Genomic DNA, 26,071 nt, shown 5'->3' on the forward strand with positions numbered 1-26,071 from the left:
GGTAGCAGAGTGGGGTGCGCTTCGTCTCTCGATTTTCTCGGTCCTGGCACTCGCGGTGGCTTTCCCTGTCGCGTCCTTTCACTCGGTGGTTGTTACGTCCCCGAAAATACCCCGACAACGGAATAACCTTAAAAGATACACGCGGCTCGTAGTGCGTCCAGAGGCATCGGCGTTCGCCGATCCTCTCGCGGATGGGATAACAATCGACGATCGTCAGATCTCGAATATCGTTCGATGATCCACCGCGACTTCTCGATTCGCGGTGTGTTTACCAGTTTGGTGGATGTTAGTACAGTGAGTCACGGTGTCTCGTGTGGTCTCGTCATTCGCACGTACCAGTGAATTTCCTCGAATATACCGAAAGGCAACACGAAAACGCTTGGAAAAGAATGGTACGAGGGACAGAGGCAGAAGCAGAAGCTGAAGCTGCCAGCCGCGAATTGGGTTACGTCCCGTTCGCCTGGCAACGATATATGACGCAACGGCCACCCTTCGCGAGTACCGACAATCCTCGTAATCTTTGCGTGCGGCTTTAACTGCGACAGGACACTGTCGTTGAATCGAGTCGTGTGCAACCAACACGAAAAGATAACTCGAGGTGCGTTCCATGCGATCACCTCTATCCCCGCCCCTTTGCTCGCGACCACTCGATTGCGCAGCTAGTTTTGGAGGTTAGCCGATCACGATTGAGAAACCTCAACGAAAGCGACACCCACCGAGCGAGCCAGCCGGATCAGCTGTTTCCCAGGGCGACCTTTCAACGACTACCCTAGGTGAGTTTATCTTCTCTGCACGAATCGTTATCGCGTTATCGCGTCCTTGCCAAATACCCGTAGCCACTGTTGCAGTATCGATCTTAAACCTTGCGAATTACAACGATTCTCTTCGATGTTTCGAATCGATCGCGAATTGAATCGACCGCGCAATCGCTTCTGATATTTTCTGACATGTTTGTTTACCATTCTTTAGCCGCGGTTTTGCTCGCGTACTCGTCGAATAAATGATTCGGTTAACATTTTGTGTACCGTGCGTTAACGAATAATAATGACAGTGACGAAAATGCGCGTTGATGCGGATTAATATTTCTAGATATATCGTCCGACGATATAACATTTTTAAGGCAAGTTCGCCGTGTAAAAAGGCTGTGCCATCCTAGGCGGTATGGATAGATCGCAAGAGATGACACTACGTAAAATTAATTGATTACCGTTTTATAAGTAAACAACACCACGGAAGTGGTTCTACACCCGTAGAAATATCCATTCAACGCGGTCATATCGCATAAGCCTGTAATGGGCTCGTTGTGCCTATAGTAGTGATCGCAACTGGCCATAGGATGCCCGAACTTATGCGCAGTACCATATACCTCTGCGACTTGTATCGTACTATTTTCCACTAATTTATTGGTACTTAACGCGGTGATTCATGTAAATAAGTAGCACACCGAGTTCTGCTCGCGTGTCAATCTCGCTCTTTTATCAAGTTTATCCGGCCGCTGGAATAAAGTTATAAGCAAATTAAAAAATCCGTACGAAAATTACGATGGTGTACGAATATCGTTACCGTAATTTAATACGGTTACTAAGAAAACGATGCAAACAATATATTTCCGACGTTAGATTATTTTATTCGGTCCATCAGTAAGGAAGGTTGCGCACCACTTATATAAATTATAGACGTCCACTTCCACACTTGTTCCAACAAGAGCGTTACATAAAATAAAAGTTTCGCGTATACAAAGCTGAACGACTCCTTTCCGTATTTGTAATCGTGCGAAGAATTTACATTTTAGATAAGGTTTCGCTGTCTCAAAACGTGGCATGCATTTTAAGCTGAATACATTTAACGGGAATAGCAATTTATATCGAGCCCGGATTTTAATATCGAGTAATAAAGCGAAGACATCGAACGACGTCGCGATAAACGTATGCGACACGTGACTACGGATGAGAGCGTTGTCGATAGCGGTGACACACGCTGTCTTCGCGCGGCACGGTACAAAAGAGTCCTTCATTGCGTCGCGATTCTCGAGATGATAATTACTAAAAGACCATATTAACTGAATGGGGCTCGTTCATACCCCGAAGCATCCGAACTAGCGTTTTAACGCTGAAATACTGTATCCTCAGAAATAAATTCACGAACGCGAATCAAACGATACGTTTCATCGGATGCCGCGTAAAAAGGTAACCGTGTACTTACGTTGCATATACTCGACGTGTAACACGATCCAATGCACGAACCGGTCATATCGCTTTGATATTGCGTAACCTGCGAGCACCAGCGTAGAAGAATATTAACGCAACGGTGAAACGTGTCTCGGAAGTTAAACGAAATTCAAATCAACCGAAATTTTAGTTTTTTTTTTTCTCATTCATTCCGTAACCGTGAAAACAGTGTCGTAAACGATTGTCCAAAATTATTTATCTTTTGTTTTCAATGTTGCCTATCTCCGATGCCTTATCGGATGGTTATCGTTTCAATCACCAGACGAGCGTTACGCGTAAATTAGTTCCCTGTATCATAACTTTAATTTATATTATTTCACGTTTTCAACGAGTTAATAGCCTGACGAGACGCGATTGTTTCTATGGTTCCTGAAACGTTGAAATAAATTACGCGTGCCGTTAAACGAATTTAATTTGTTTGCTCTTGATTCGACCAGTTTACCTTAACGGTCCGTTTACTTTCTGCAGTTCACGAGCGATTAACTTTTCCGTAAATCGACTGGGAAAGGTCACGTCAAACTGGCCGGTTGCTCTTAATTGAGAAATTACGCGCGGTAACAACTTGTCTCGCGAGGGATACTCTAAATTGAAAAACGAGAATTTCGCAAACGAAAAGTGGAGCAGAATCTCGGCCGCGTGTAACAGGAAGTCTGAGAAATTTCCATAATAAAGTTACAAAACTATGGTAGGGTTTCGATACGTTGCGTAATTAAACGAGCCATTTCCAGCCACTTGAAACGAATTTTCATAGAAAATTCAAATTTAGAGAATCCGTACGATTGCAGTTAAAAAATATTTATAGACAGGCTTATTTGTATACTATGTATTATAGTTATAGGATGATCATTTTATAGTTTCGAAGAAGCTATAGTATCTATAAACCAGTTTCGGGTGAAACGTATGGAAGTAGAGGTATTAGTAAGTTAATTGCATACGAGTCAGGGACGTCTCTAATACGCAGCCATGTTTTCAAACAGGTTGCTCCAGATACTACTGGGTAATACGTTAAATCTGTTACGCTATTTCGCGTTCTGTGTCGCGAATCCCCGTTTCTTTGTGTGTCACTGTCTCCTTTGGTCACGAGAGAGAGAGAGAGCGAGAGAGAAGGGTTGGGGTGCCTAATACGGATAACATCTACTCGTCAAGGCTAATAGTTTTATACAATTATCACTTGCTTGCGTAACGAAGCTCAGGTTTCGATCGACCGTAGCAGAAGACTTTCCACTTATTTTACAAAATTTCATTTCCATTATTTACGTACGATGCGATCGATCGTAATTAAGGTCTGCGACGAGCTCTCTTTTTCTCTAAATCGTGCCGCGAGCACAATAGGATTAAGAATCTTCTCGTAAACTGTGCCGCGAGGTTAAGAGCCACTGGTCTAGAAGAAAGTTAGGTGATCTCAAACTTTCGAGTCGTAGCGCATAAATCTCAGCTGACAACACGGTATATGGCGTCGTCACTTTCATAGGCTAAGCCTTCAAGGGTCTCTCGGGGTGCATGACACCGACACGTCATTCTTGGAGATTTTCCGTTGACATAGTCACGTTTTTCTACAACGTCGATGAAACTCGAAGAAGAACTCTGGCCTTATGGTCCAGTTTCCAAAGTCTCGATAAGAGCTGGTTAACGTCATCGGAGAAAAGATAGAAACTGTAGAACCACATTTCACACAAAAGTCATAATAGAGTTAAAAATGAACTCAGGAAACTCTTTCCTATTTTAAAGCTCGGGATCGATGCGTGGAATTTTGTATCGGTTTGAAAAGTGGAATGGAAGCGTAACTGGGTCCACGAACAAATGGCACACGAACGGACACTTGAACCTTCGTCCTCGCGTCCGTGTGTATGGCGACGCGAACAAGCTTCGAGAACTGCTCGTCGATAGCCCCTGTTGGATAAAAGCTGGTCCAACGTGCACGATCTCCGGTAAATACGTCTTCGATCGGCGATTTTATCCAGCATGTATCGAAACGATCGATCGCCGTTTCGTGTAATTACGTTATCTGCGAAAGTACGATTCGCGAGTCGCGTCTTAACTCGTTTAAGATACGCAGCATGTTCGGTCGCTAAAATGATCGTTGCCATGATATCGCGCGTAAGAGAACATCCTTCTACATAGTTTGATCACGAAATGCCTTGAAAACTTTTTGATTTTTACTGAGGAAGAAATTAAAAAGAAATCTTTTATAAGCACATTTGCAACAATCGAACCACGATAGTTTCGGATTCTTAAACGATCTACAACTGTGCTTTGTTGCACGAGTTCTCGACGTTATTTTTTCCGTTACATTTCCACCTGTTCGTTTCTCGACTTCGTTAAAAGTGTTAATTACACGCCTTCGTCGATCGACACGATAGCGCGGTTGTACAAACCTCCGGTCATGAATATCAATTGACATTTTTCAAGGACCGCCGACATTCCGCTGCGATAATCTTTGACATTTCTCGACCGCTCGGAACTAGAAATGTCGCGATTGTAGTTATACGTGGTGTCCATGAATCAGTACCGTATCGACGTTCCGTGTTCGATCTATGGATCGAACAAGCGCTAGATGTTTTCTGCAAAGCATCTTGGACGCGCGTCTAGCCGCGATACATTCTCGAGCCAAAATATATCCGGGTCAGCCGCCGAAGAGAGCGAGTAGGTTAAAGTTTGGTGTGTCAGGAGGCCGTCTAGACGACATTAGGCGAACGGGGAAGATCGCAGTCTGTCGTTGAGTTGACCCTTGGAGTATTCGGGTACGTACCGGTTGGCCGCAAAGTCGGCTGCCGTTTCTGGATGGCAATAAAATGTCGTGAGTTAACGGCGACGGGGTTGCCCTGCGTCTGGATAACGAAAGCGGATCGGTGGCAGGGGGTGGCGGAACCCTACCTCGAGAAGGATGAACGACGCCGATTCTAGCGGGGTTAGGTTTCCATTGCGCGCAGGCGTCGTATCGATTTCTTCCTTTGCCTTTGCTTTTACCTTTGCCGTGCGTGTACACGCGAAACAACCAGTCGACCGTCCCACGACCACGTTCCCTCTTCTATCTAGGGACGGTCACTATCGCGGGGGATGCACCGCGTTAACCTCGGCAAGGTAGCGATCGAGGGTAGCTTGCACTCGTCGCAAACTTGCTCCCCGAGCAACGTTTCACCCCTCGTTCTCGCGACTCTCCGAGACTCGCTTCGAATGTTGGAGTTAGGGAGAAAGAATCAGCAAACAATTGGTTACCGAGGGTATCGTCTGTCGAGGGGGAAGATTTCTGGGTTCGGGGCCCGGCCTGTTAAACCGCGCAGCCGATGATTACTTTCCTTCCGGTTAGCGTGTATCGCGCGACGACGGCTCGAGATTGTCGATTGGTCACCAAAGATTTACCGTCGATCTCCCAGACGACCGTCTCAAATGTCTGTCGCATCTATTCGGGTTCCGATGATGAGACTTCCTGGAACAAACCGCGTCCTTCCAGAAAAACTTTTGGATGCATCTAGATTTTGACGGAGGAGGATGCCGTGTCTATTAAACGCTAGTTTAATCTAAACCGTGAATAAAGAAAAACATCAGAAAGCCGTTGTTCCAGTAGCAATTGATAGAAAACAATCGACAACCGTTGAGTGGTTAATTCAAAGCTGTTGTCGAGCTAAATCTCAACGAAGGTATTCGTATCGGCACCTTCTTCCGGTTCGTTAACCGGACGAATCGGCCGAGCTTGTCAGCAAATCGTGCCACACCTGTTCATGGGGTCGATCGGACACGTCGGTTTTCGAGGGTGCGTAACTGACAATGAAATTCGATAGTCTCGGATAACCTATTCATTGGATCGGTGGGTTCACGGGTCAGCGGCGTCGCAACAATGCCAAAAGCCAGACAGGGATAGTCGATGAACAGGGAAGTGGAAAAAGGAAGGAAGAGTCGCGACGAGGGAAAGCGTGGCGATCTTTGCGTTAAGTGCTTGAAATTCGATGCATCCTGCCCATCCTGCGTCTCTCGTCTCGGAGACTTGCACGATGTCGTTGCCCCCCCTGTTGCGAGCAACGTTGCGTACCTACGCGCAACTCGATCGACCGACTTACCGCATTCGCTCCTCTTCGTTAACTTTCATTAACGGCTAATCTTCGGTTTGATACGGAAACATTAGCCTTTCCAAGCCTACAAAGGTTTCTCGGCCCGATAACCTTTCCCTTCCCCTTTACCTTACAACAAGGCACAGTTGCAAGTACAAAACTCGGAGATTATAAACGTTTAACTGTTCGAGCGACAATCTACGCTCGAAACGAAATGTAAGCGCCAATCGACTCGATGGATCTCGCGTCCGTTCAACGACAAGTGGAAATTAATGCAAATCGATTCCGTTTCCTGGTCGAGGGGCCTAAATTAATCAACAAACACAGCACTAATTCGTTATCGCCCTCGTTGTTGTTTTACACCGTCACCGAAGCAGGCTGACGCATGATTACGCGTAACGGCCGCAACGAAACGTAAGCCCGCGGAATTAGGGGGAAGCGTGCTAGCGCTCAAAATTAGCTCGAAAAGCGACTAGAACGTTGTGCACGCGGATGACGCGTTACGTAAGCTACGTAGACGGAAGCGAGAGCAGACGAGTAATCGTACGGAGCGATTTCGATGGCTCGATAATAAAAGAGAACAAAGGCTCGAGGGGGAAGGCACTCGAGGCGCACAGTGGCGTCGTTAGAGCGAAGTCTGCGGTGGAAGATAATTTCGTTAATAACTCGACGTACGCCGCGTTCGAGCGGTGGTGAGCGTCTGTGCGCGGGATGAACGCGAGAACAAAAATAACAGAATCGATTGCGATCGAGCGGAACGGTTTCGAAAGGAGCGCAACGCGTTTCGCGGTACATCGAGATTCATTCTACATATGTATATCGAATTTTAAACGCAGACGTCCATCATTCGACCGGTACGTTCTAATTCTGGCGAATGACTTAACTCTCCGGCGATGTATGCTCATTCGTGTACCTACGTGGGTGCACGTTGTGTACCTATTTTGCGCCGTAACTCGTCGGCGTCGTCGTTTTCCTCGTAGCGTCTGTATCGATCAAAATGTTTGCCCTTGGCGAGAAAGATTCGTCGCGCGCGTTGAATCGCAGCTAGCTGTTGCACGTTTCCTGAACGAATGCTCCGAGCGAATATGCACCGGATTGGCTCGGTACTCGGCTACTTTTCCCCTTTTCTTCGATCGCACTTCGGACATGGCTTCAGCGCTGCCCGAACTAATTCGAAAAAGAGTAAAAGTTCCAATGTTCCGTAAACGTGATACTGTAATTTTCCAAGCACGTTCGCTGTTGGGAATTGCGAAGCGGAAAACGTGGCGCGTAACAAATCCAAAGAGATTCCGCGGTCCTTTTCGCGCGACGGAGCTGCATCCAGAGTATATAGATAGAACTGCAGCTATGGAAAGCACGCGGTACCGTACGCTTCCGCGACCGTAAATTAGGCGTGTTGCGAGTGGTGAATTAAATCGCCGAAGCAACTATTCGAAATGAACTCTCGCTCGATCTCGGTACAACCGATACACGGTTAGGGGTCGGCGGTCATCGAAATAACGTCGCAAACGTTAACTGGGTCGTTTAATCTCAGATGGATTTCTAAATTATTTACATTTCGTTTTGCTTCTTTCGATTAATTTTTTATCGAGTTAATCGCAAGTATTTGACGAGAAAGTATACCATGGTATGTTAACGCTTTGGTTACAATAATTTTATCGTTAAAAATTGTTACTATCGACAATTCATTTTAATTTCTTCTTATCGTTCGAGCTAAGCGAAACCGATAAACACGGCCGCTTCAAGGCGAAGGAAACGCAACGATAGCGTTTCAAGTTTTTTCCTGCCGGTTCAATGTTGCATGCAAATTTCTTTCTTGCACGCAACGTTCATGCGATCCAAGTACGATTGCGTGCTCTTGGCCTCGAGCAAGTTCGATTTTTTTCACTCGGTACCAACGTCGCGTTATCCGAAGAGCGTCTCGCTAAGAAAATGTTGTTAAAGCGACCGCGCTTTAAACAAGGATGGCACGCAGGATGGTCTGAGCGTTCAGGAAATTGTCTTGGTACGCTGACCCACGTTTGCAGCTGGATCGAAATAACTTTGGCTCGTGCAGCTTCCTGGAAACATGAAAATCCTCCGCCGTGCTATCGTCTCTTAACTTGGTTTCGTTAACGGGCCAGAATTTTGACTCGGTTTCTACAGAAATATCAGAGATCGCAATTGCGTAGATAGTGGCGAAGTAGAAACAATACAGTATACGTATATACCACGAAACGAGAGTTACCCGGATCAACCAGAAGTTGCTCATCGTTTCAGCAGTTGCAGCTAGTTTTTCTATAATCGAAAACATGCTAAAGGGATCGTCGAACGTTCGTAATACCGTTCGGTTTTCTGCCCTGGAACGCAACCTGCAATTTGTACGAGTCCATCATCGTTGCACCGTGATTACGTTCCATGGTCGTTTTTACGAACGTTTTTCAAAGTTTCCTTTCAGCGCTGCTCGGCAACTTGTGAATGGGCTCGCGGATCTTCGGCGCGCGCGTTCTTCGCCGCAATTATTCCGTTACGCGTTTCTATCACAACTGTGCGATGATGACTCACGGTCGTTTACGCAGCTTACGCGTACGAAGGCGGACCTACGTATTCGCAAGCCTCGATACCGAACACGATTCACGTACGACAGCTGTTATACGACCCGGGACACGATACGCGAGCTACGGTTCGCCGGATTGAATGATCGAGAGCCACGCACCTCGTTACAAACAATCGCGTAGCGTAGCCTCTTTATTCCTCGCGCGCCTCTTTCATTAATTAATCGCTTCGAAGATTCCTGCGGAGTCCGGGCGAGATAAAAGAAGTTCAAGTCGTTTCCCCGAGCAATTAGGCGTCTCGCAATCGTGCGAGGCATTTTATTTATTTGTTCTTAATTTTGTTCCTTCTCGTCTTGACGATAGAAGATGGAATTTGGGAAGACCAGGTCAGACCAGCCAAGTATTTTTTTAAAATTGCACGGCTACAACGAGCGTCGAGTCCCCGTGGTCAGTTTCACGCGAGCCGCGTTAAGGGAAAGGGGACGTCTAATTGAATAAGAAGCAGGTTTTCGCGAGCGTTTCGAAGCAAGGTTCGCGACAGCTGGCAATGAGTTTATTGGATTACCTCACCGCGTGGCGCATCGCTGCAACTTGACCCGTCCAATTCCGACGGTTGACTTGTACGCGCCTACGCTCGCGCGGACCCGAACATATTCGACGAGCCTGCCTAACTGCGTAACACAGTTTATCCGCATTCCAAATTATCCGACTGCTCGAAACGCTCCCGACCGATCCTACGTTCGAGATGCCTGCCAGGACCACCGTCGAATCGATTCGCGTCGCTCGAAAATCTTCCACGTATTTGCATTCGAATTCTTGGATGCAAGAGAAATGCAGGATTATAACAATAAAAGTAAAAGAAACCTCGAATTGCCAGGTCCGTACCGAGGCATCGGGCGCTCAGCCTTGAGCCCCCTCGAGCTGGAGGACGATTCGAAAACGAATTTCATCGGCGAGTGTTGGAGTTGCCCTATCGGAACATTGCCTGGTTTAGGTCTTGAAGAAATAGAACCCATGGGTTTGAATCGACGAGGCGAAACTCCGTACAACCAGCCAGCGATAGGAGAAACGAGAATTCAGCAGACAGGGGAGACTCGATTGGGCGAACAGAAGGGTCAGCGAGAACGTCGCGTGCACGCGTCATTTACGCCAGCCGTCGTGGTACGTTCGCGTCGAGCGTAATCGCGATGTACATGCCCTCTTCGCACCTGGTGCCCTGTCGTTCCTCTTCCCGGCACTTACGAAAAAACGTTTCAAGAATGCCAAACACGCGCGAAACGTTTAGCGCCGACCGTCGATCCCCCACCGAGTAGAAACGAACAAGAACAACAGCCCGTTGACGTGCGTTTGTTTCGTTCCGTGGTTGCTAATTGGGTTTGTCGCGAAGGGTGTACCAGGAGACTATATTTCATATCGTTAACCCTTTTAGCGGCGAGTTTGTTCCTTTTTGGAAATCCTTGTGTCATTGGCTGACGTCGCGTTAACTTAATTACAATTTTACGAAATATACCGATACCGTTACAGGCGAACGAGGAAGAAACGACGACACGAGGCGCGGTAACGAGGTTGGAGTCGATTTTCACGATAAGATAAGGAGGGAAAAGAGTCGACGTGCCCCCCAGATCAGGCGCACATCTTCCTGGTTATAATGCCAGCGGACAACGTCGGGAAGCATAGACGTTTGCTGGCACCCAACCAGCTGCCAGAACCCGTACGGGTTCATCCGTGCAGCTCGACCTCGCGACACGGTACAGTGCGCGGAGTAGACGTGTCGTTGCTGCACGGATATTTCGCAATTGCTCGACAACACCGAGCCGAGAAGATTAATGTCGAGAGAGCGAACCTACTTTAAAAGTCGGAGTCACGCGGAAAACTAGAGACGAACTCGAGGACAACGACCATCGCGTCGACTTTACGTACCGCTCCTGGATTTCTATCAACGACAGCACCGACCTTTTAGCGCCTCGCGGATTTCGAGCACTCGAAGATTCGCGCGAACATATCTTTGTTGTGCCCAAAGTTATGTACCATGGAATTGAATTCGTTTCGTTGCGATACAACAAGAACAAACTTTGGAAAGTGTATCGTAGATTTTGGCATGTAAGTGTCAGAAGTAGCGTTTACTTCTCCGTAAATTTGCGGTTTCGGGATTGCGGAAATCCCGCGCAGCACAAACTCGCTTTGTTCCCATCGTTTCGCAACGTAAACGTCGAGAACTGTACTCTCCTTGGCACGAGTACAGAATTAAATGAAAATCGCGGCACGCCTCGTCGCTTCGTCTGTTCGTCGTATTCGTGAACGAATCAATGTCTGTGTACATTAGCGATCGTTGTCCCTCTTATTCTCCGCAAGGGAGAACGAAGGGTCCGCGTCACCCTCGGCAGCCGAGGGTCGCGGCTCTGTATGCGTTTCGCGATAGAAGTGCGCTCAAATGTTGCACTTGCGACTGCATTCGCGTACGAATCGGCTAATCCTCCCCTAAAGTTGACGGTTAAATATAATATCCCGTTCCTCTCAAGTTCATCGATATCGTGCCTTCTGTGCCGAGAGCGACGAGTCAGTTGCGTGGAAACACGAGCGACCGATCTCTCGAGTCCTCGGAGTGAGAAGAAAATATCGCGCGAGTCAACCGCGAAGAACGACATCGGATATCTAATTATCCGTTGGGTACTCGTTTCTCCGGCTTGCGTCCGGAACGAACTCTCGTTTACACACTGTACGTGTACGTGCACGTGAACCAGTGGTTCTTAGCACTTTTAAGCTCTCGGCACAGTTTGCGAGGTCCTAATCGCGAATGATTGCGGTGACATGGTAACAATCGAAATCTACCTAATCCGTAATAATTGCGTTAACGATAAAAAAAACTAAGACACGATCGAATCGCAGGCGCACCGTGAGCGCGTTGCGGCGCCACGGTTAATAGTCACTGACGTAAACACAGAGGCGTGGCGCGTACGCGTTCGTCCGAACACACGCAGATCCGTAATCCTGGCGACTTAGCGTGCGTCCGAGGATTCTTGAGCTACGAAGAGAAGCGTGCTCGTATTACGGTTCGGCTGGTACTACAGTTACGTTAATACCCGTGACAGAGACACGTCGAGCATGAAAAAAAAAAAAGAAGAAGAAGAAGAAGAAGAAGCAGCGGCGAGAGGAACACGATCAGCCAGCCGAGCGACCAGCCAGAAAGGAGTAGAAGCAGAATGACGGACGGAAACTCTAACCGATTATTACGTGGTGCACTTCTATCGCAGGACAACCTTCCTGCGCTCGGTCAACGTGCCCGGGCTTATTAGCGGCCAAAGTAATCGTCCTTTCTATTCGTCGTCCGTCATCTCAGCGCACCATTAACGCAGGACTCCGGTCGGTCGAGTGATCGGATTACGTAGTGATTTTTCGGAACGTGTACATCGAGAAAAAAATCGTCGCGCGCTTAAAATATACAGGAAGCGCTAGAATCTAAAATTCTTCCAACGATTCACGGACCGAGTATCCTGAACACGTCGAGGAACAACGATAGCACCAGCGATTGATTCGCGTGAAAAGTAATGGCACCGATAAGTGTACTGGAGCAACAATGACGATATAAACGAACACGGCAAGGGAAACGGATGAGAGAATGGCGACCGGAGCGTTAACGCAGAGGAACGAAAGGGGCGTAATTTCGCGGAGGAACAAAAGAAAATAAGACGGGCTTGAAAATTTATCGTCGACTCAAGAGGGAGCAGAAGATCTTTAGAGGCGCGGTTTCGAATTTACGGCGAGTGAATCACGTTGGATGTACAGTGTTCCCACAAGTCGTGAGAATCATTTATTCTACGTCCGTGTTGCCGACAGGCTCGCGTTTAACTCCGAGTGTACTCGACGAGATTGCTCGCTGCCTATGAAAAAAAGAAGATCAAAGCTGTAGCATATCGTTTATTCGAGACTCGAAATTAGATAAACGTAGCATGTTAAAGTGATGGCGGTACGATAGGTTGGTGATTTCTCGTGGCAAAATAAATCAAAAGGGGTCTTATTAATATACAAGACCAGACGAAGAAGTATCTTTCCCGGGTCGACAGAGAACCCTTATTTTATTTTGTAGTTGAGGCCAAGTAACGTGGAACAAAGAAACACGTGAGAGCATTGTGTCCCCGACAATGTTCGTACGATTATATAAACCAATTGCGATTGCTTTTCTATACGTACAACGATCATTGTTTAGGGAGAATAGCTCTTCCTACTTTGTGGATACGCGAGGATTACGAATTATTTTGACGGAAATTGTTATCCAGTTAAAAATTACGCCCATTTTCGTCGGTGTATCGACCTTTATTTTTTCGCCCGTTGTTTCCCAAGTGTTTCGAAGTTGCGAAGACGCGAGAACTGTTAACGACAGGAAGTCACGGTACCGGAAATCTCGTCCAATGTAACGTTAGAAGTTCCTGGCCGGAAATAGACATCTTCGAATCGTTTCATCGGCGAAGCACGATGGCTCGATGGAGTCAAGAGGAGGCAACGGTGCACGCACGCTTTTCCGCTAGATGATTTTCACGCGTAGTACTCCGTAATAACGCGCTTAAAGTACGTTTTAAACGGATCGTTATGTTCATTCGCTCCCGATGTAAATCTTCTTTTATTCTACCGTGTTAACGCTTTATTTACGGGGAGCGATAAATTTGATTTACAGTTAACTTGTGTGTATATTTCAAATTCGCGACGATCGTCGGAACGACTTATTTTCAACTCGAAGAAGTTCTCGAATGACCGCAGAAGTTCGACGGTATTTCTGCGATCGCTCGCATTCCTACAACACAAAAATTGTATCGATTGTTTCGTACCGACTCGGCTGACCGCTTCGAGAACTGTCGCGTATTTCCCGCATGACCGGTCTCCCTAATTGCAGTGCAGGGTCGTCGACGGAGTTTCCATTTTGTCGATCGACGAGAAAACAACGTACAGACGACACTCGTAAATAACGCGAGCGAGAACGCAAGAGTCTAAAAAGTCTGTCGACGACTACGGTGGACCCCAGTTTACGACACAGTTTCGTCGCCGTCCTGCGGTTACGTAAGCGTCGCGTGTTCATCCTGGGCGCGAGGTAAATATTATGTTAATGCAATTCATAATCGATACCAACGGCGAACACGAAGAGCAGTTTTCACCGCTGAAATAAATCAAACGCAACTTTGCAGAGAAAAAATGTTTCGCGAACGATGCGAGATGAGCTGGAACAGAAAAAACAAGGGAGACGTAAAACGGAAAGCTCGGGCACCGATACTCGAAGAGTTTCGCGAATCGATGACATCGCGATGAGCTCAGAAATTCGTTAAAGCGGTAGGATAACGCATAGAAAGCTTTTGATAAAAATGAAGATAAAAGCAACGATAAGGATAGTAAAACAGATAATAATACTTTGTTGTCGCGCTACTTGCGACGAACGGAAGCGAGAAAGCTGGAATTTACTCGGGCAAGCCGGTTGATAGCTCGAGAGAATAGCGGATCCGTTCGCGCGTCGTAGCCAACGGTGTCCGCGAATAGCGAGTCATGCAAATTTATCAATTTAGTACCCCGATGCACCGAATTACATTGAGTGTCGTGACGCCGTAATCGCGACGCGCAAACCGACCGCGTCAGCATTGTGCTCGTAATAATTGTATACTTTGCTTACCGAACGCAATCTGCGCGTTTATTCGCTCATTTCCTAACGTCTACCGAACAAATTATTCCATTTTAGTCTCAGAGACGCCCCCCGAACCAACAAAGCAAATACACCGGCGTTCTAACAAGGGTCCGGAAAATCGAACTCCGCGTCCGTTGTTACGTAGAAGATTTGTCGCAATTAGGATGGTCTTTATTTTGTTCAATGGAGTCAACGCGATAATTATCTCGAGACGATAAAGAAGATTTACAGAAATCTTCCGACACCGATAACAAAATAATCGTGTAGAATTAGATTTATCGTTCATTCGTTTATTTAACTATTTTATTCGCTATATCAACCGTGTAAGAAGGCGATACATAAATAGCTGTTTCTGCAAAGGTAACGTAGTAACGGTGCAAAGGGTTTTTATGCCCTTTAGAGTCTTGATGCATAACTGACCTTTAGAATGCGCTTACATTAGTCAATTGTTTTCTTCGGGATGACTATCTGAAATGACACGCTATGTGTCATCCTAGACACGTATTTCTATTATCTGGCTCGTGTAAGTGTCCATTCTTTGATTTATCTATCACCATTGAGACTTTGCGTTCCAGTCATACGCGCGTAAAGAAAGAAAGCAGTTGCGATTACGAGGTTTGCTCGCTCGAAGGCAATCTACGAGGCATTACCAAAGTTGACGGAGCGGGTGCAAAGTACTTTTAATTACCGTAATTTTACGAGCCTAAATAACACGGTAACAGTTTAGCAGCATTTCGACGAAACGAGTAGGATTGTTCAACGGTGAGCGCGAGTTGAGAAACGCGGGACGAAACAACGCGCACCTCGGAGAATTTGTCCCGTCGAGTAGGTAGGTTTCGTATCTCCGGAAATCTCGCGAGTAGAGCTTAGGCAGACGCTCGAAGGTACTCTTTTTCAAGACGCGTCGGGCCAGGAGGAAGGTTTTATTCTCGATGTCGACATTCGTCTGTCGGCGCACCCGCGGTGTTCTAGGAGTCATTGCCCTCCCCGGTTTCTATCTCGAGGTTCTCACGCGTTTGCATACAGCGAGCGTTTTGTACGTGTTCGTGTCACCTGTCTGCGAAAACAGGTGCCTATTCAACCGGCGAGATCGCTTCCTCCCGCTCGTCCCGTGCCACGCCTGCTGACGCATTGCCCATTGAAAAAAAGAGTGGCTCGAGCGGCCAGGGTTGAACGCAGCGCGCGGAGGGACCACCTCGTCGGTTCTCGACTAATGGGCTTTTTAGAATAGCCTCGCGGTTGATTCTACCCCGAATCGACCTGTTTCCCTACGTGCTCTCTCTCTCTCTCTCTCTCACTCTGCTTCCTTATTGTTAGTCTAAATTCCAGCGCAGGCGATACGTTCCAGTGCGCGCCGTTTGCGTTAACAGTTTACATACCCATTTAGCCAGAAGCCGATCGGCCGCCAGTGCGCGCGTTCGTTCCTCATATTCCGTAATTTCTAAACGATGCTTGGAATCGCGCTTCTAACGATGTAAAATTAAAAATAACGCATTCGACCTTTTCTCTCTAACGAGATAATATTAAAATTCAGTAAACTTAGTCGATGGTCCCGGTGCGACACGGTGAACTTTATTTTCAAATGTCACGTTACCGAAGCGTTTCCGTACGTTAATCTAGCATCGACTCGTGCATAGCGTGGGCATCTTTGAAGCCTCGTCGGTTTCCTCAAATTGGGTATCGCGAGTTGACGAACAAAAAACACGGTTAACGAGTTTCCGTGGGTGGGGGGCCTGGAATTAAAAAGCCTACGAATAGGCACCCGGTAGGTACAGCGTTAAAATACCATGCGCTCGAACACGAAATAGAGCTCGCGACGAAATTGTAGGTGATATACCCTGACACGGAATATCGCGTTTGTGTTGCAGGTAGCCCAAATGCCAGTCCAGCACGCGAGCCTTCTGAAAAGCACCGTCTCGAGAGCTCCTTGGTACGAGCGTAAGTATTCCAAGAATGAAATGGTACTCGGCTCCTTCGTTTGTCGTTGGCTCCGCGCGAATTCGCGATGTTTACACTGGCGGTCGTTCGCGTAATTGGATCCGCTCAAAGTATTGATTTAAACAAATATCGGAACGCGATCCCCTCGCCGCGACAAAACGTGGCCAATCATCCAAACAAGTTTCACCGCGATCCCAAGTCCGCTTCGAGAGAGAGGGATCGCGCTTGTGCAGGCCGGAAAACGCACAATCTGCAAAACTGGAACGTGCTTTGGCTCTCTGTTAAGATATCCAGCGACGATATCTACTTTTTAATGCATTAACGAGTCATCTAATTTGTTTTGCATCGAACGATCTCGAGTCCCTATGCTTTGGAAGGTATTTATAATTTTTGTAATCGCACCCACGAAATGCTTTACCTTCAAAGGCAGAGCTCTCTAAGGAGGTACGATTTACGCGCGCGAATCAATCTTGTCGAGAGCATCGACGTTTATGTGCGCGGCTCGTATTGCTCGCGAAACATCGGACCCTCGAGAGTGCATCGCGGAATCTCGAACGAAGATTGAAAGAGAGACCGAGTTCGTGAACTGCACGTGGTTCGCGCGGGCGGAGTGCGCGAAAGCGACATAGGTACAAGCAGCGTGGTCGGTCCGATATACAATAAAAGCGGGAGTATCGCGTGCCGGCGCAGAAAAGTTTGCATTTTCGTTGAAAATAAACATTTGATCGTAGAGTATTCGCACAAGATCGAAAGTTTCTACCTCGTTATAGATCCAATTCGGTTATGAAATACGTTTATCGGGTAGTAAAATATTCACCAAAGAGGACCTTTTACGAGGTCGAAAACAATGATTAAAAAAGCACAAGTTATTTTTATGTCAGGACTCTCAATCTTTCATAAGCAGTCGTGCGATGTCTGAACGTTGCAACGGAAAACGTACCAGTTGGATATCGATATTGGGCAGAGTACCAGCGTCCGCTATATCAAATCGAACGTTTTTTCTACTCGTGTAAAATAACGATTGAAAACAGTACACGGAGAACCGAAGCGAAATAGTCGGTGAGTCACGTTATCCATCCTGCTCTCCACAAGCGGGTTTCGCGGTTCCGCCGATATCTTCCTTGGCGCATCCTTTGAGCGTAAACGCGATCCAATGTCTTGGATTCCCGTCACGGTTCTCGGGATTCTCTTCTTTTCTCTCCTCCCCTCCGATGCACGTCTTTACATTTCCCGTAAAATTGATCGCCAGAAATTCAAATGTCGAGAGTTGGCTCGGACTCGCTGCAAGCTTGATCAAACGAAAAACGTTCTCTCGCACTTTTTCTCGTGCCGTTTAACGTCAATGAAATATTACCGGAGATAGGAGACCGGGACACGGGTGTTTCGATTTAAACAAAATCCGCGTCGCGTTTGTACAGTTACGCGACAAAGAAAACGTTACACGGAAATCGTTGAAGCGTTAACAGATCTTAAGTTACAGGCGCTTGGGGTAATTAGTTCCAATCGGTAATTCAAGCGCGACCTCCTTCTCGCTCGACTCGACCGGATGAGCAAAAGGATACCCCGAACCGATTCGAGACACGTCGATTCCAGCGATCGCGTGTCCGTTTTCCGTTTCCGCTGTGAGAATCACTTTTATTTTTCCGTGCAGGTGAACGGAGGCAAGACGATGTTGTCGTACATGCTACCAACGGACGACAAGCCGCCACCAGGAGACACGAATCAGGCCAACTATCGCGCTAGTAAGCTACAGAAGAGTCCGAGAGAACGTCCTCCGTTGGCCTCGAAGCCGGCAATAGCCGTTTCCCCGAGGAATTACTCCGACACGGCCAGAACGATGATCGTCTCGACGAAAATCGAGGAGCATGCCGGCGATCAGCAGCCGGGGCTCCCGCCGATCGAAAGCCCAAAGCACAACGGTACCGTGACGAAGAAGTCGACGTTGCACACGTCGAAAGTCACCAAAGACGACAGTCTGTACAGCATCAACAGCGACACCAGCACGGTCGGAAGCGATCGAAAGAACAAAATTTTCAACGGAGCGAAGCACACTAGTCTAAAAAGGTGAGGAAACCCAGCAGGGATTAGAGGCAGAGCTAAAGAGTCCGAGTACCGAGAGTTCAGGGGTCGTTCGAGACCACCTTTCTAATTCGGTTCGCTCGGTCTTTAACCTTCTCCTCCCGGTGGCATATCAAACTCGCGCGACCGATTAACTCTCCATCTCTCTCTCTCTCTTTCTCTCGGAGTGTTTGCTATTTTTGGCAATTTTCGATCGAGCATCTTTCAACCTCGAAAGAGCAACATCGATCGTTTTACTTTGCCGACTATCGTTTAACGGAAAGAACGATCGGAACGTTTACGAGTGTCGAGTGAACGTATCGCCGTTCGACATAGAACGGGAGAGGAAAATCGGAGCGACTCGTTCACTGTCAAGGTGGATCGTTGGAAGCGTTGCTCGAGTTAAAATTATCCATCGAGTCGTAAAACAGCGTCGAATTATACAACCGCGTTTCTTTTTTTAAATCCAACTGAAACGACACGCCATTAGCTACCGAAGCATAGTCGGGGGTGGACTCCGTGGCAGGCGTGCACAGCGATGCTATAGGAGAGAAAGTTTGACTAATGATTCGTAGGTTAATATATTTCATCGGACATCCCTTTACAAAGCAAACGCGATCCAAGTCCCTCCACGATGGACGATCCCGTGCCATACCGGTTTGCAAGCCGTCTTTTGCAGCGCATCCCACAGAAACCCTCGTGACATTTACATGTTGGGTAGGTCACGGTCATACGACCACTCGTGGACCGTGCTCGAACAAAGCCTAACGTGTACAGCCTTTGTCCTTGCACGCTAAAGTTACAAGTTTCGAAACTTCGTAGACTATAGTTCTATCGTTGGTTACTTGGACGACTTTTTATCGAAGACGATTTAACGGGCATAAATGAGCCAAGATGCGCGCGGTTGAAATGGTAATTTACGGACAAAAGTAGCAATTGAATTCGGAGAACGCTCGCGACCGTTCTTATAATGTACGCGTGTGTATATTATTTTACGGTAGGAAGTACGCGTTGATCAAAATTTACGATACTCGTAAAAATTGACGCCTTTTAACAGTTGACCCAGTCGTAAATACATTTCACGATGCTATTGTTCTAAGTGAGTAATAGCAAACAGTTGCGTTACGTTCCGCGAGAATTAGAATACACAAGGTGTTCCGCGAAACCGAAACCATTAGAGTATTGATTCCTGGCGGAAGTTGTGCAAGTTAAAAGGATGATGTATTTTTCGAATGTCCCATTATTTCGTTCGGGGGTGTAGGAAGAGCGATCGTCGCGAGAGGGAAGACTCGTTCCACTCGAAACTTTTCTCGATTGGGTGCTCGGTGAAACTATCCGGTACTCTCTTCGCGCGGAACAAGCTCTTCGCGATGGAAGAATCATAGAATCGTTAAATATACTCGAAGGTCGTTTGAAGGGCATATCTTTTACGCGCTGTCGAGTTCGATTGAATTTTATCATGGCTGCTCGCCGCAGAAAAGCATTCGTTAACAATTGAAAACACCTCGACGGCGATCTTAAAAAGTCTTCAAAGGTACGAGGGAGCGCGATGTTTGAATAATGCATGCAACCGATTTATTCGTCTCCGTCCGAAACAATTCTCGGTGTTGCGATGGATCACCCTCTAACAATGAATTCGCGTTTTGGAGAAGAAAACGGGAGAGTTGTGCGTGGGCAGATGGTTACGAATCGTCGTTACGTCATCGGGGACAGTTTGAAACGGTGACACAATCCTAACTAAAAGGGACTACGGGCCGTGACGAAAAGATAACGTATTCTATTCATTTTCTAACGTTTAGAAGTGATTTATGCGCGATGTACTGTTCGCGTTTAAAATCGTTTGCCGTATTTAGATTTGATTACTTGTTTAGGAACAACGTTAAACGTTAAAATAGATATCGCGAGACTAACCAACGCGAATTATTTTCATATTCTTACACGTAATAGGTAAAAAATTGCAATCGCAAAAAGGGGTGCAGTGTAATATTGTGCTGTGTAAGAAAAGCCACGAGACTTGGACGTATCTCTGCATCTCGTCGGTTTGTTACCCTGCGGAAAGCAGTTTCGTTGATTAACTTTCTCCACCGTGTGGCAGCACCGTGTCGACGGTCAGTCTAGCTTGGATTAGAACCCTGTTTCGCGAGCAAAAATACAACGTCTAGCTACGTCAACCCTTTAAATCACCCTTGTTGCGTAGGACCAAAAAACAAAAACAGAAAAAAACTCGTTATGCGAATTAAATTTTTAATCCGAATCGAAATACGATAGAAAAAATAATGCGAATAATTAATTTTAAATTTCAACCACTCGTATCGCTTCAACGGATGAATCAACCATTTCCGAAAACGAAGATGTTCCCGGAAATGAAGAAACCTTTTACCGTTTCCAATTAGTAGCACGTGTTCTAAACTGAATACGGCCAGTAATGGAGATGACCGGTGTTTAGCATCAAAGTTTTCGATTACTTTTCTACAACGTTTTCAAAGGTCGATGCTACCACGTTCTGCAACGTATAACGAGATACAGGCAACCGTGCAGACTCGTAGCTTTAATCTCGGCCGTGCTTGATCGCCGTAACCCGATACCTCGATCGCGGGATTTCGATTTTGATATCGGACCGCCCGCTGCTGCGGTTACCGAGTGTCCGATTCACTTGCTTCGAGTACTGTCACGCGATAGGAAATTGAGGTTTACGGCAACTATTTTTTTTCGGCTTTCCACACGGCTAACGACGCTTTTTACATCGATGGTCGTCTCTCCGCTAAAACGAAACCGTTGTACGTGCATTCTGGGAAACGTGCCACGCGAATGTTCTTTCATCCGGAGATCTTTCAATAAGCTCTAGCTTTACTTCGTTTATGTAAATACATTGGTTAATTGCGATAATGTTTCTCAATCCTTGCAGAGTCTCCTTTGGTTCGAGCAAAGGATCGATGGTAGAAACTTTGGTGTACGAAACTCCCGTTCAAGAGGAGCCAGAGATCAATTGTTTCCTGGACCACAACGGACGCTTACCCCCTCTGATCGCGTCAGTACCCGATACCGAGTAAGTAAATAATTTTGTTATTCTATGCTCGATCAGTTATTATGCGTGCTCCGAGGAAGTTATCGCGTCATCTGGCACACAATATACGTACATGGGTACCGGTATAACGTTTCTAGACGTTCCATTCGTTTAACCGCGCGGTCTGATGTTAAAACTTTGCGAGCGTGCAATCGGTGTTTGCTCGAACAATTCATTCGTTACAGTATTCGCGAAGGAATACGAAATCGACCATGCGTCGTCTCTTTATCCTTGGTAGTATGCATGGTAATGTTTTCCTGTTTTGCAACATTTTTCCAACAAGAACAAGATCTGGTTTCCGATTGTACAGTTTTATTTTTATATCACGTTGAAACGTTTAACTTTGATTCGTGCCCAGAAAACTGTACCAAAATAAGAATTTTTCGCATCTCTGGTCGAACATCGTTGCAGTTTCAAGTTGGTGATTTAGAGACGCCTCCGCTCGCGCGCGCCGGCTTCCTAATATACTACTTCAACTTAACTTATCGCCCAGTACGATCATTATCGCGTTTGATCCGGTTTAAATGACAAAGTACGCGCTCGGAATATATAATGTCGGTTTTCGACAATGTAAATGTCACATTTGAGATCAAGAAAATAGTTGCGCGTATAATGTTCTTTTTTTCTTCGAAGTATTTTTTTTTTTTTTTCATTCCTGTTAGCTGTTCTCTCGGGTTTATCGACGACGAATCGCGAATGCTCGTTATACCAACGAACGCACCTAGTATACTGCGAGTACGTTCGAATTACGAGGAATTTTTATTTAAATCGAAAAGTGGAACACCGACGGAAAAGGTAGCGATATGGCCTCATTCTCGAGAAGATTTAAAATACATTACAAGAGCCTCGAGATAAGGTATGATGTCATACGAGGAATGTGCACGTCGATGAATGCAAATTCGCACATGTCTGGCTTATAATACATCCGATAATGCATGTTTCACGCGTACTTATTCGGATGCATCTCTTTTGTTTACATCTTCGTATGACTGTATTATCGATCAATCGGTTTCGAAATGGCGTAGCCTTCCTCCCCACCCACACTGGTCGGCCCTGAACGGGGACGTTAATTAAACGAGATAAGTGGTATATTTGAAATGATTCGAGCAAAATATTTTACGCCTACGTTTACGAAGTTTGAGGATCGGCGTACGGGCGGACCTTGTTTATTCGCATTTTCCTTCCGAAAAACAACGTTTCGCCTCTCGTGTTCGATCGCACGGCGCGGCGTCTACCGCAGGGGTCACGCCCTCTACTTTCGAAAACAGTGGTGTATAGTCTCGACATGCGTGGCAGGCGCAGGTAGTTGGCAAGTTTGTTAAAGACAGCGCGAGAGGGTAGCACCGGCGCAGTTTCACCCGCGCGACATCGGTGTCTAGCTGCTCAGTTTAAAGCGAGACCAGGTAGAGCAAGGGAGGTCTATAGAAACGCAGGCGTGGTGCCGAGGATTTACGGTCGATTCCATCGGCTCCTATAAGATTCGTGTGTCGCTGTCAGAGAGGCGTAGTTTAGTTCGCGTCGAGCCCGGGCGTCGGTCAACAATTTTTGGTGCGTGCGTTTTTGCAAGTGCGTAGCATCGCGGTGTGACTCTCGGTTCGAGCTCGATTTCGAGGTTCGGTGAAAAGGTCCTTGCATGCTAGGAGTACCCACAGGAGCTCTGGTCATCGTTCCCGAGCCGCGGCCACGGGGAGCTGACGGATTCTCGTCTGTCAGGTATGTACGTTTACTTTCTTATAAACAACCTCGAAGATTCGCGATTCCAGACAGATTTCGCGGGACAAGCCACTCCCAGAGATGGACAGACGTTTCCTCGAATAATAGACGGCGAATAAAAACTGCTTACTACGGTTTATTCGGATAGACTCGTGATTGTAAGTCGGATTCGATCTACCGGTGAACGAATCGTAAATCTAGATGAGTATTTCGCCATGTTTCGACTTGTCGACTCTCCTTCCATCGTCCCATCGTTTCTAACTATTTTAAGCGCGACGATAGGAGATTAGTCGCGAGCGTTATCATGCGCCAACGATGTTTTCGATGTTCGACGAGACGATCCCGTCGCATATCGCGAGCGAGGATCGATCTCACTCGTCGAATAGGTCTGTTAACGGGACGGTCTAATGTAATAAGAGGGGAATGGTGGAGGATGAGGAACTTGTCGTAGTCACGAGGGGGAGGAAATGCAAAAGAGACCGAGTACGCTCTCTGACCAGTTACCATGGCGACGAGCCATCTTGACACACTACAGACCCTTTCTTTCGAACCTCAGGATTTTTCCTTTTGTCGAGCCGGCGGTATCCCTCGCTCGAGACCAGGTAACAGCCATTTTCGCGTTAACCCAGTGATTCGGTTTTTACGCTCGCCGCCCGTCGACGTGCATTTTTCTCTCGCAGACAATTTGTTAAGTACCTAATGCACGCATAAATGATGTTAGTTTCTTCCTGGAGCACTCCGACACTCGGACCATTCGCACAGCTACCGACGTAATTTTCGTTGATATTTATGAGGAGGAAGTCCACTTCGTAATTCGTATTCACGATTATTGCAGCTATCTAACGATAAGTATCGTTACATAACGAAAATTAGGTTAAAAAGAAGTGTGAAACGAGAACAAACTTGCTTTTAAATTAAAACAAACAAAAAGTTGTCAGATGCAAAACTTAAGTCACGCAACGATGGTTGATCGCGTGTATTTCTAAGCCGTTATCGGTGATTAAAACAAAATCGAATCCGTAGCCCGCGAATGATAGCGTCGCGTTATCTTTCCACGACAGGTTATCGTTGCTCTCCTTACCGCGTGTGTACGCTCTATTCGCGTATCGACAGAATCACGCAATTTTCTCTTTATAGCACGAGTTGCACAACGTTGTCAGATAAAATAGGAATAAAAATCAGTCGGCTTGGGTTGTTTCTTTACGCGTTTACACGGTGGTTGCTCTGTACGTTGTCGTAACAATACGCGTATCGAACGTAACATCGAGCTGCGGACGTTAGTCAGTCATGCGTGACCAGCGTGTATCGCCCGTCCCTCTGTATTATTGCCAAAAACCTCGCAATTTTCGTTTTCGGATTGATTCACCTCTGGAATTTCAGTAATTGTTGAACGCAACGTACAGCTTATTCTAGTATTTATTTTTCCTGTTGAAAATTGGCCAGGAAACGTGCTAGCCGACGAGAGCACGGTCAGTTTCCAACAATAAATTCGTTCCAGTGATGAGTACAAATTGAAACGTCGCGTGTGGGAGCTTGCGCCACGATACGTAAACTCGCGGCAATCCAATTCAACACATTTCCTATCCGGCATTTGCTTGGAAAATTCTCCGCCAGAGGCTACTCTGAAATTCTAGTCATTTTATTTAACACCTTCGCGTTCAGCTTTTTCGTACACGCCACTTTTAGATCGTTCACATTGTTCTTGTTATTAAACAAACTATAAATGTATAAGACGTATATTAAAAAATATATTTTCAACGCGCTGGGTGTAGCCATAAAGGGGTTAGTTACCGTAGTACACGCGTTTAACCCTTTGCACCCCACAGGCATCGCTAGGGGAACACGTATACCGTGCACCATAACTTGGTTCAAGCTCTACTTGTGGCAACGCAAACGGAATTAATACTGTAAATGTATAAAATTTAAATCGTCGGCATTCGTACATTTTTGACGAGGAGAAAGAACACTTGTAATTTTGAGAGGTGACGGAACGAAGTTGCTTAGAAGTCGGCACTCGCTCGTGCAAAACAGAATTCTCAGAGTAAAAAAGATCAAGGGTCCTCTCGCTTCGGAGCGCCGAAAAATGAGTCATTCGTCGTCGGAATCGGCGTGGCAAGTTTATACGACTCGTGATAGCGAACATGTTAACACGTTTCGTGCACACTTGTTCGTCGCGGCACCACCAATCGGATACGTTCGATCGTTACATAAATTCCTACGAGCGTCAGGAGTTAAAAATACGCTCCAAAGCAGGCACGAGACGAGTGTGTGTTGCTCCAAAATGGAAAACACCGAGCAGAGTCGACCCAATCGAAGCTATTCATCGAGCTAATCGTTCGCGTTAAACGTTAAACATTCGACGACGGGTCCGTTAACGCTATCGAACCAAGCGCTTTGTCGCGATCGTTCGCCAGAAAACAGTTGGACGTTTAATTTCCTACCGATACAAATACGCTTCCATTTCTCGTTTACCTTTCCACGGTTGTGGAATACTTGGGCTAGATTCCCGATACCACTGACCGTTCTCATTCGCAACTTGTACAGCGAGGTCGAGCTCGCGAGGTTGCAGACTTAACGGCGCCCACGTATTCACCCGTCTATCCGCCCCTTGCTCGTCGAATGATCGATGCTAATACTCTCGAATGACTCTTACCGACGCGGCAGAAAACGATCTTGCACGGAACTAGGTTAAAATTTCGTTGGACGCTCTTCTCGGCCCTCTTGCGCTCATTGTGCGAGCGACTCGTCTTTTACGGGTCCATCGACCCGCATCTTAAACTTTTCGAAACGCGGATTCTGCTAATTTCGCAGAAACGAAAGAGGCGGAG

At 46.6% G+C, this 26,071-nt stretch overlaps 1 protein-coding gene across 2 annotated transcripts in view; it reads left to right on the forward strand.

Annotated features, from left to right (window-relative positions):
• The first annotated feature begins 12 nt into the window (after positions 1-12).
• The window catches only part of LOC128895206 (uncharacterized), a 42,569-nt gene continuing 16,510 nt past the window's right edge, over positions 13-26,071 (forward strand). The window contains exons 1-4 of one of the 2 annotated variants that reach the window (XM_054157617.1): positions 13-773; positions 16,339-16,408; positions 18,060-18,472; positions 21,372-21,512. In XM_054157617.1, coding sequence (XP_054013592.1) covers positions 18,078-18,472; positions 21,372-21,512 — 536 coding nt within the window. In that variant the 5' untranslated portion in view covers positions 13-773; positions 16,339-16,408; positions 18,060-18,077. Of the gene's footprint in view, positions 774-16,216; positions 16,236-16,338; positions 16,409-18,059; positions 18,473-21,371; positions 21,513-26,071 lie in introns of those variants that run through there. The other variant, XM_054157618.1, reaches the window with a different exon arrangement.

The sequence above is a fragment of the Hylaeus anthracinus genome, unplaced genomic scaffold, assembly GCF_026225885.1.
Source record: "Hylaeus anthracinus isolate JK02 unplaced genomic scaffold, UHH_iyHylAnth1.0_haploid 4, whole genome shotgun sequence".
NCBI lineage: Eukaryota > Metazoa > Arthropoda > Insecta > Hymenoptera > Colletidae > Hylaeus > Hylaeus anthracinus.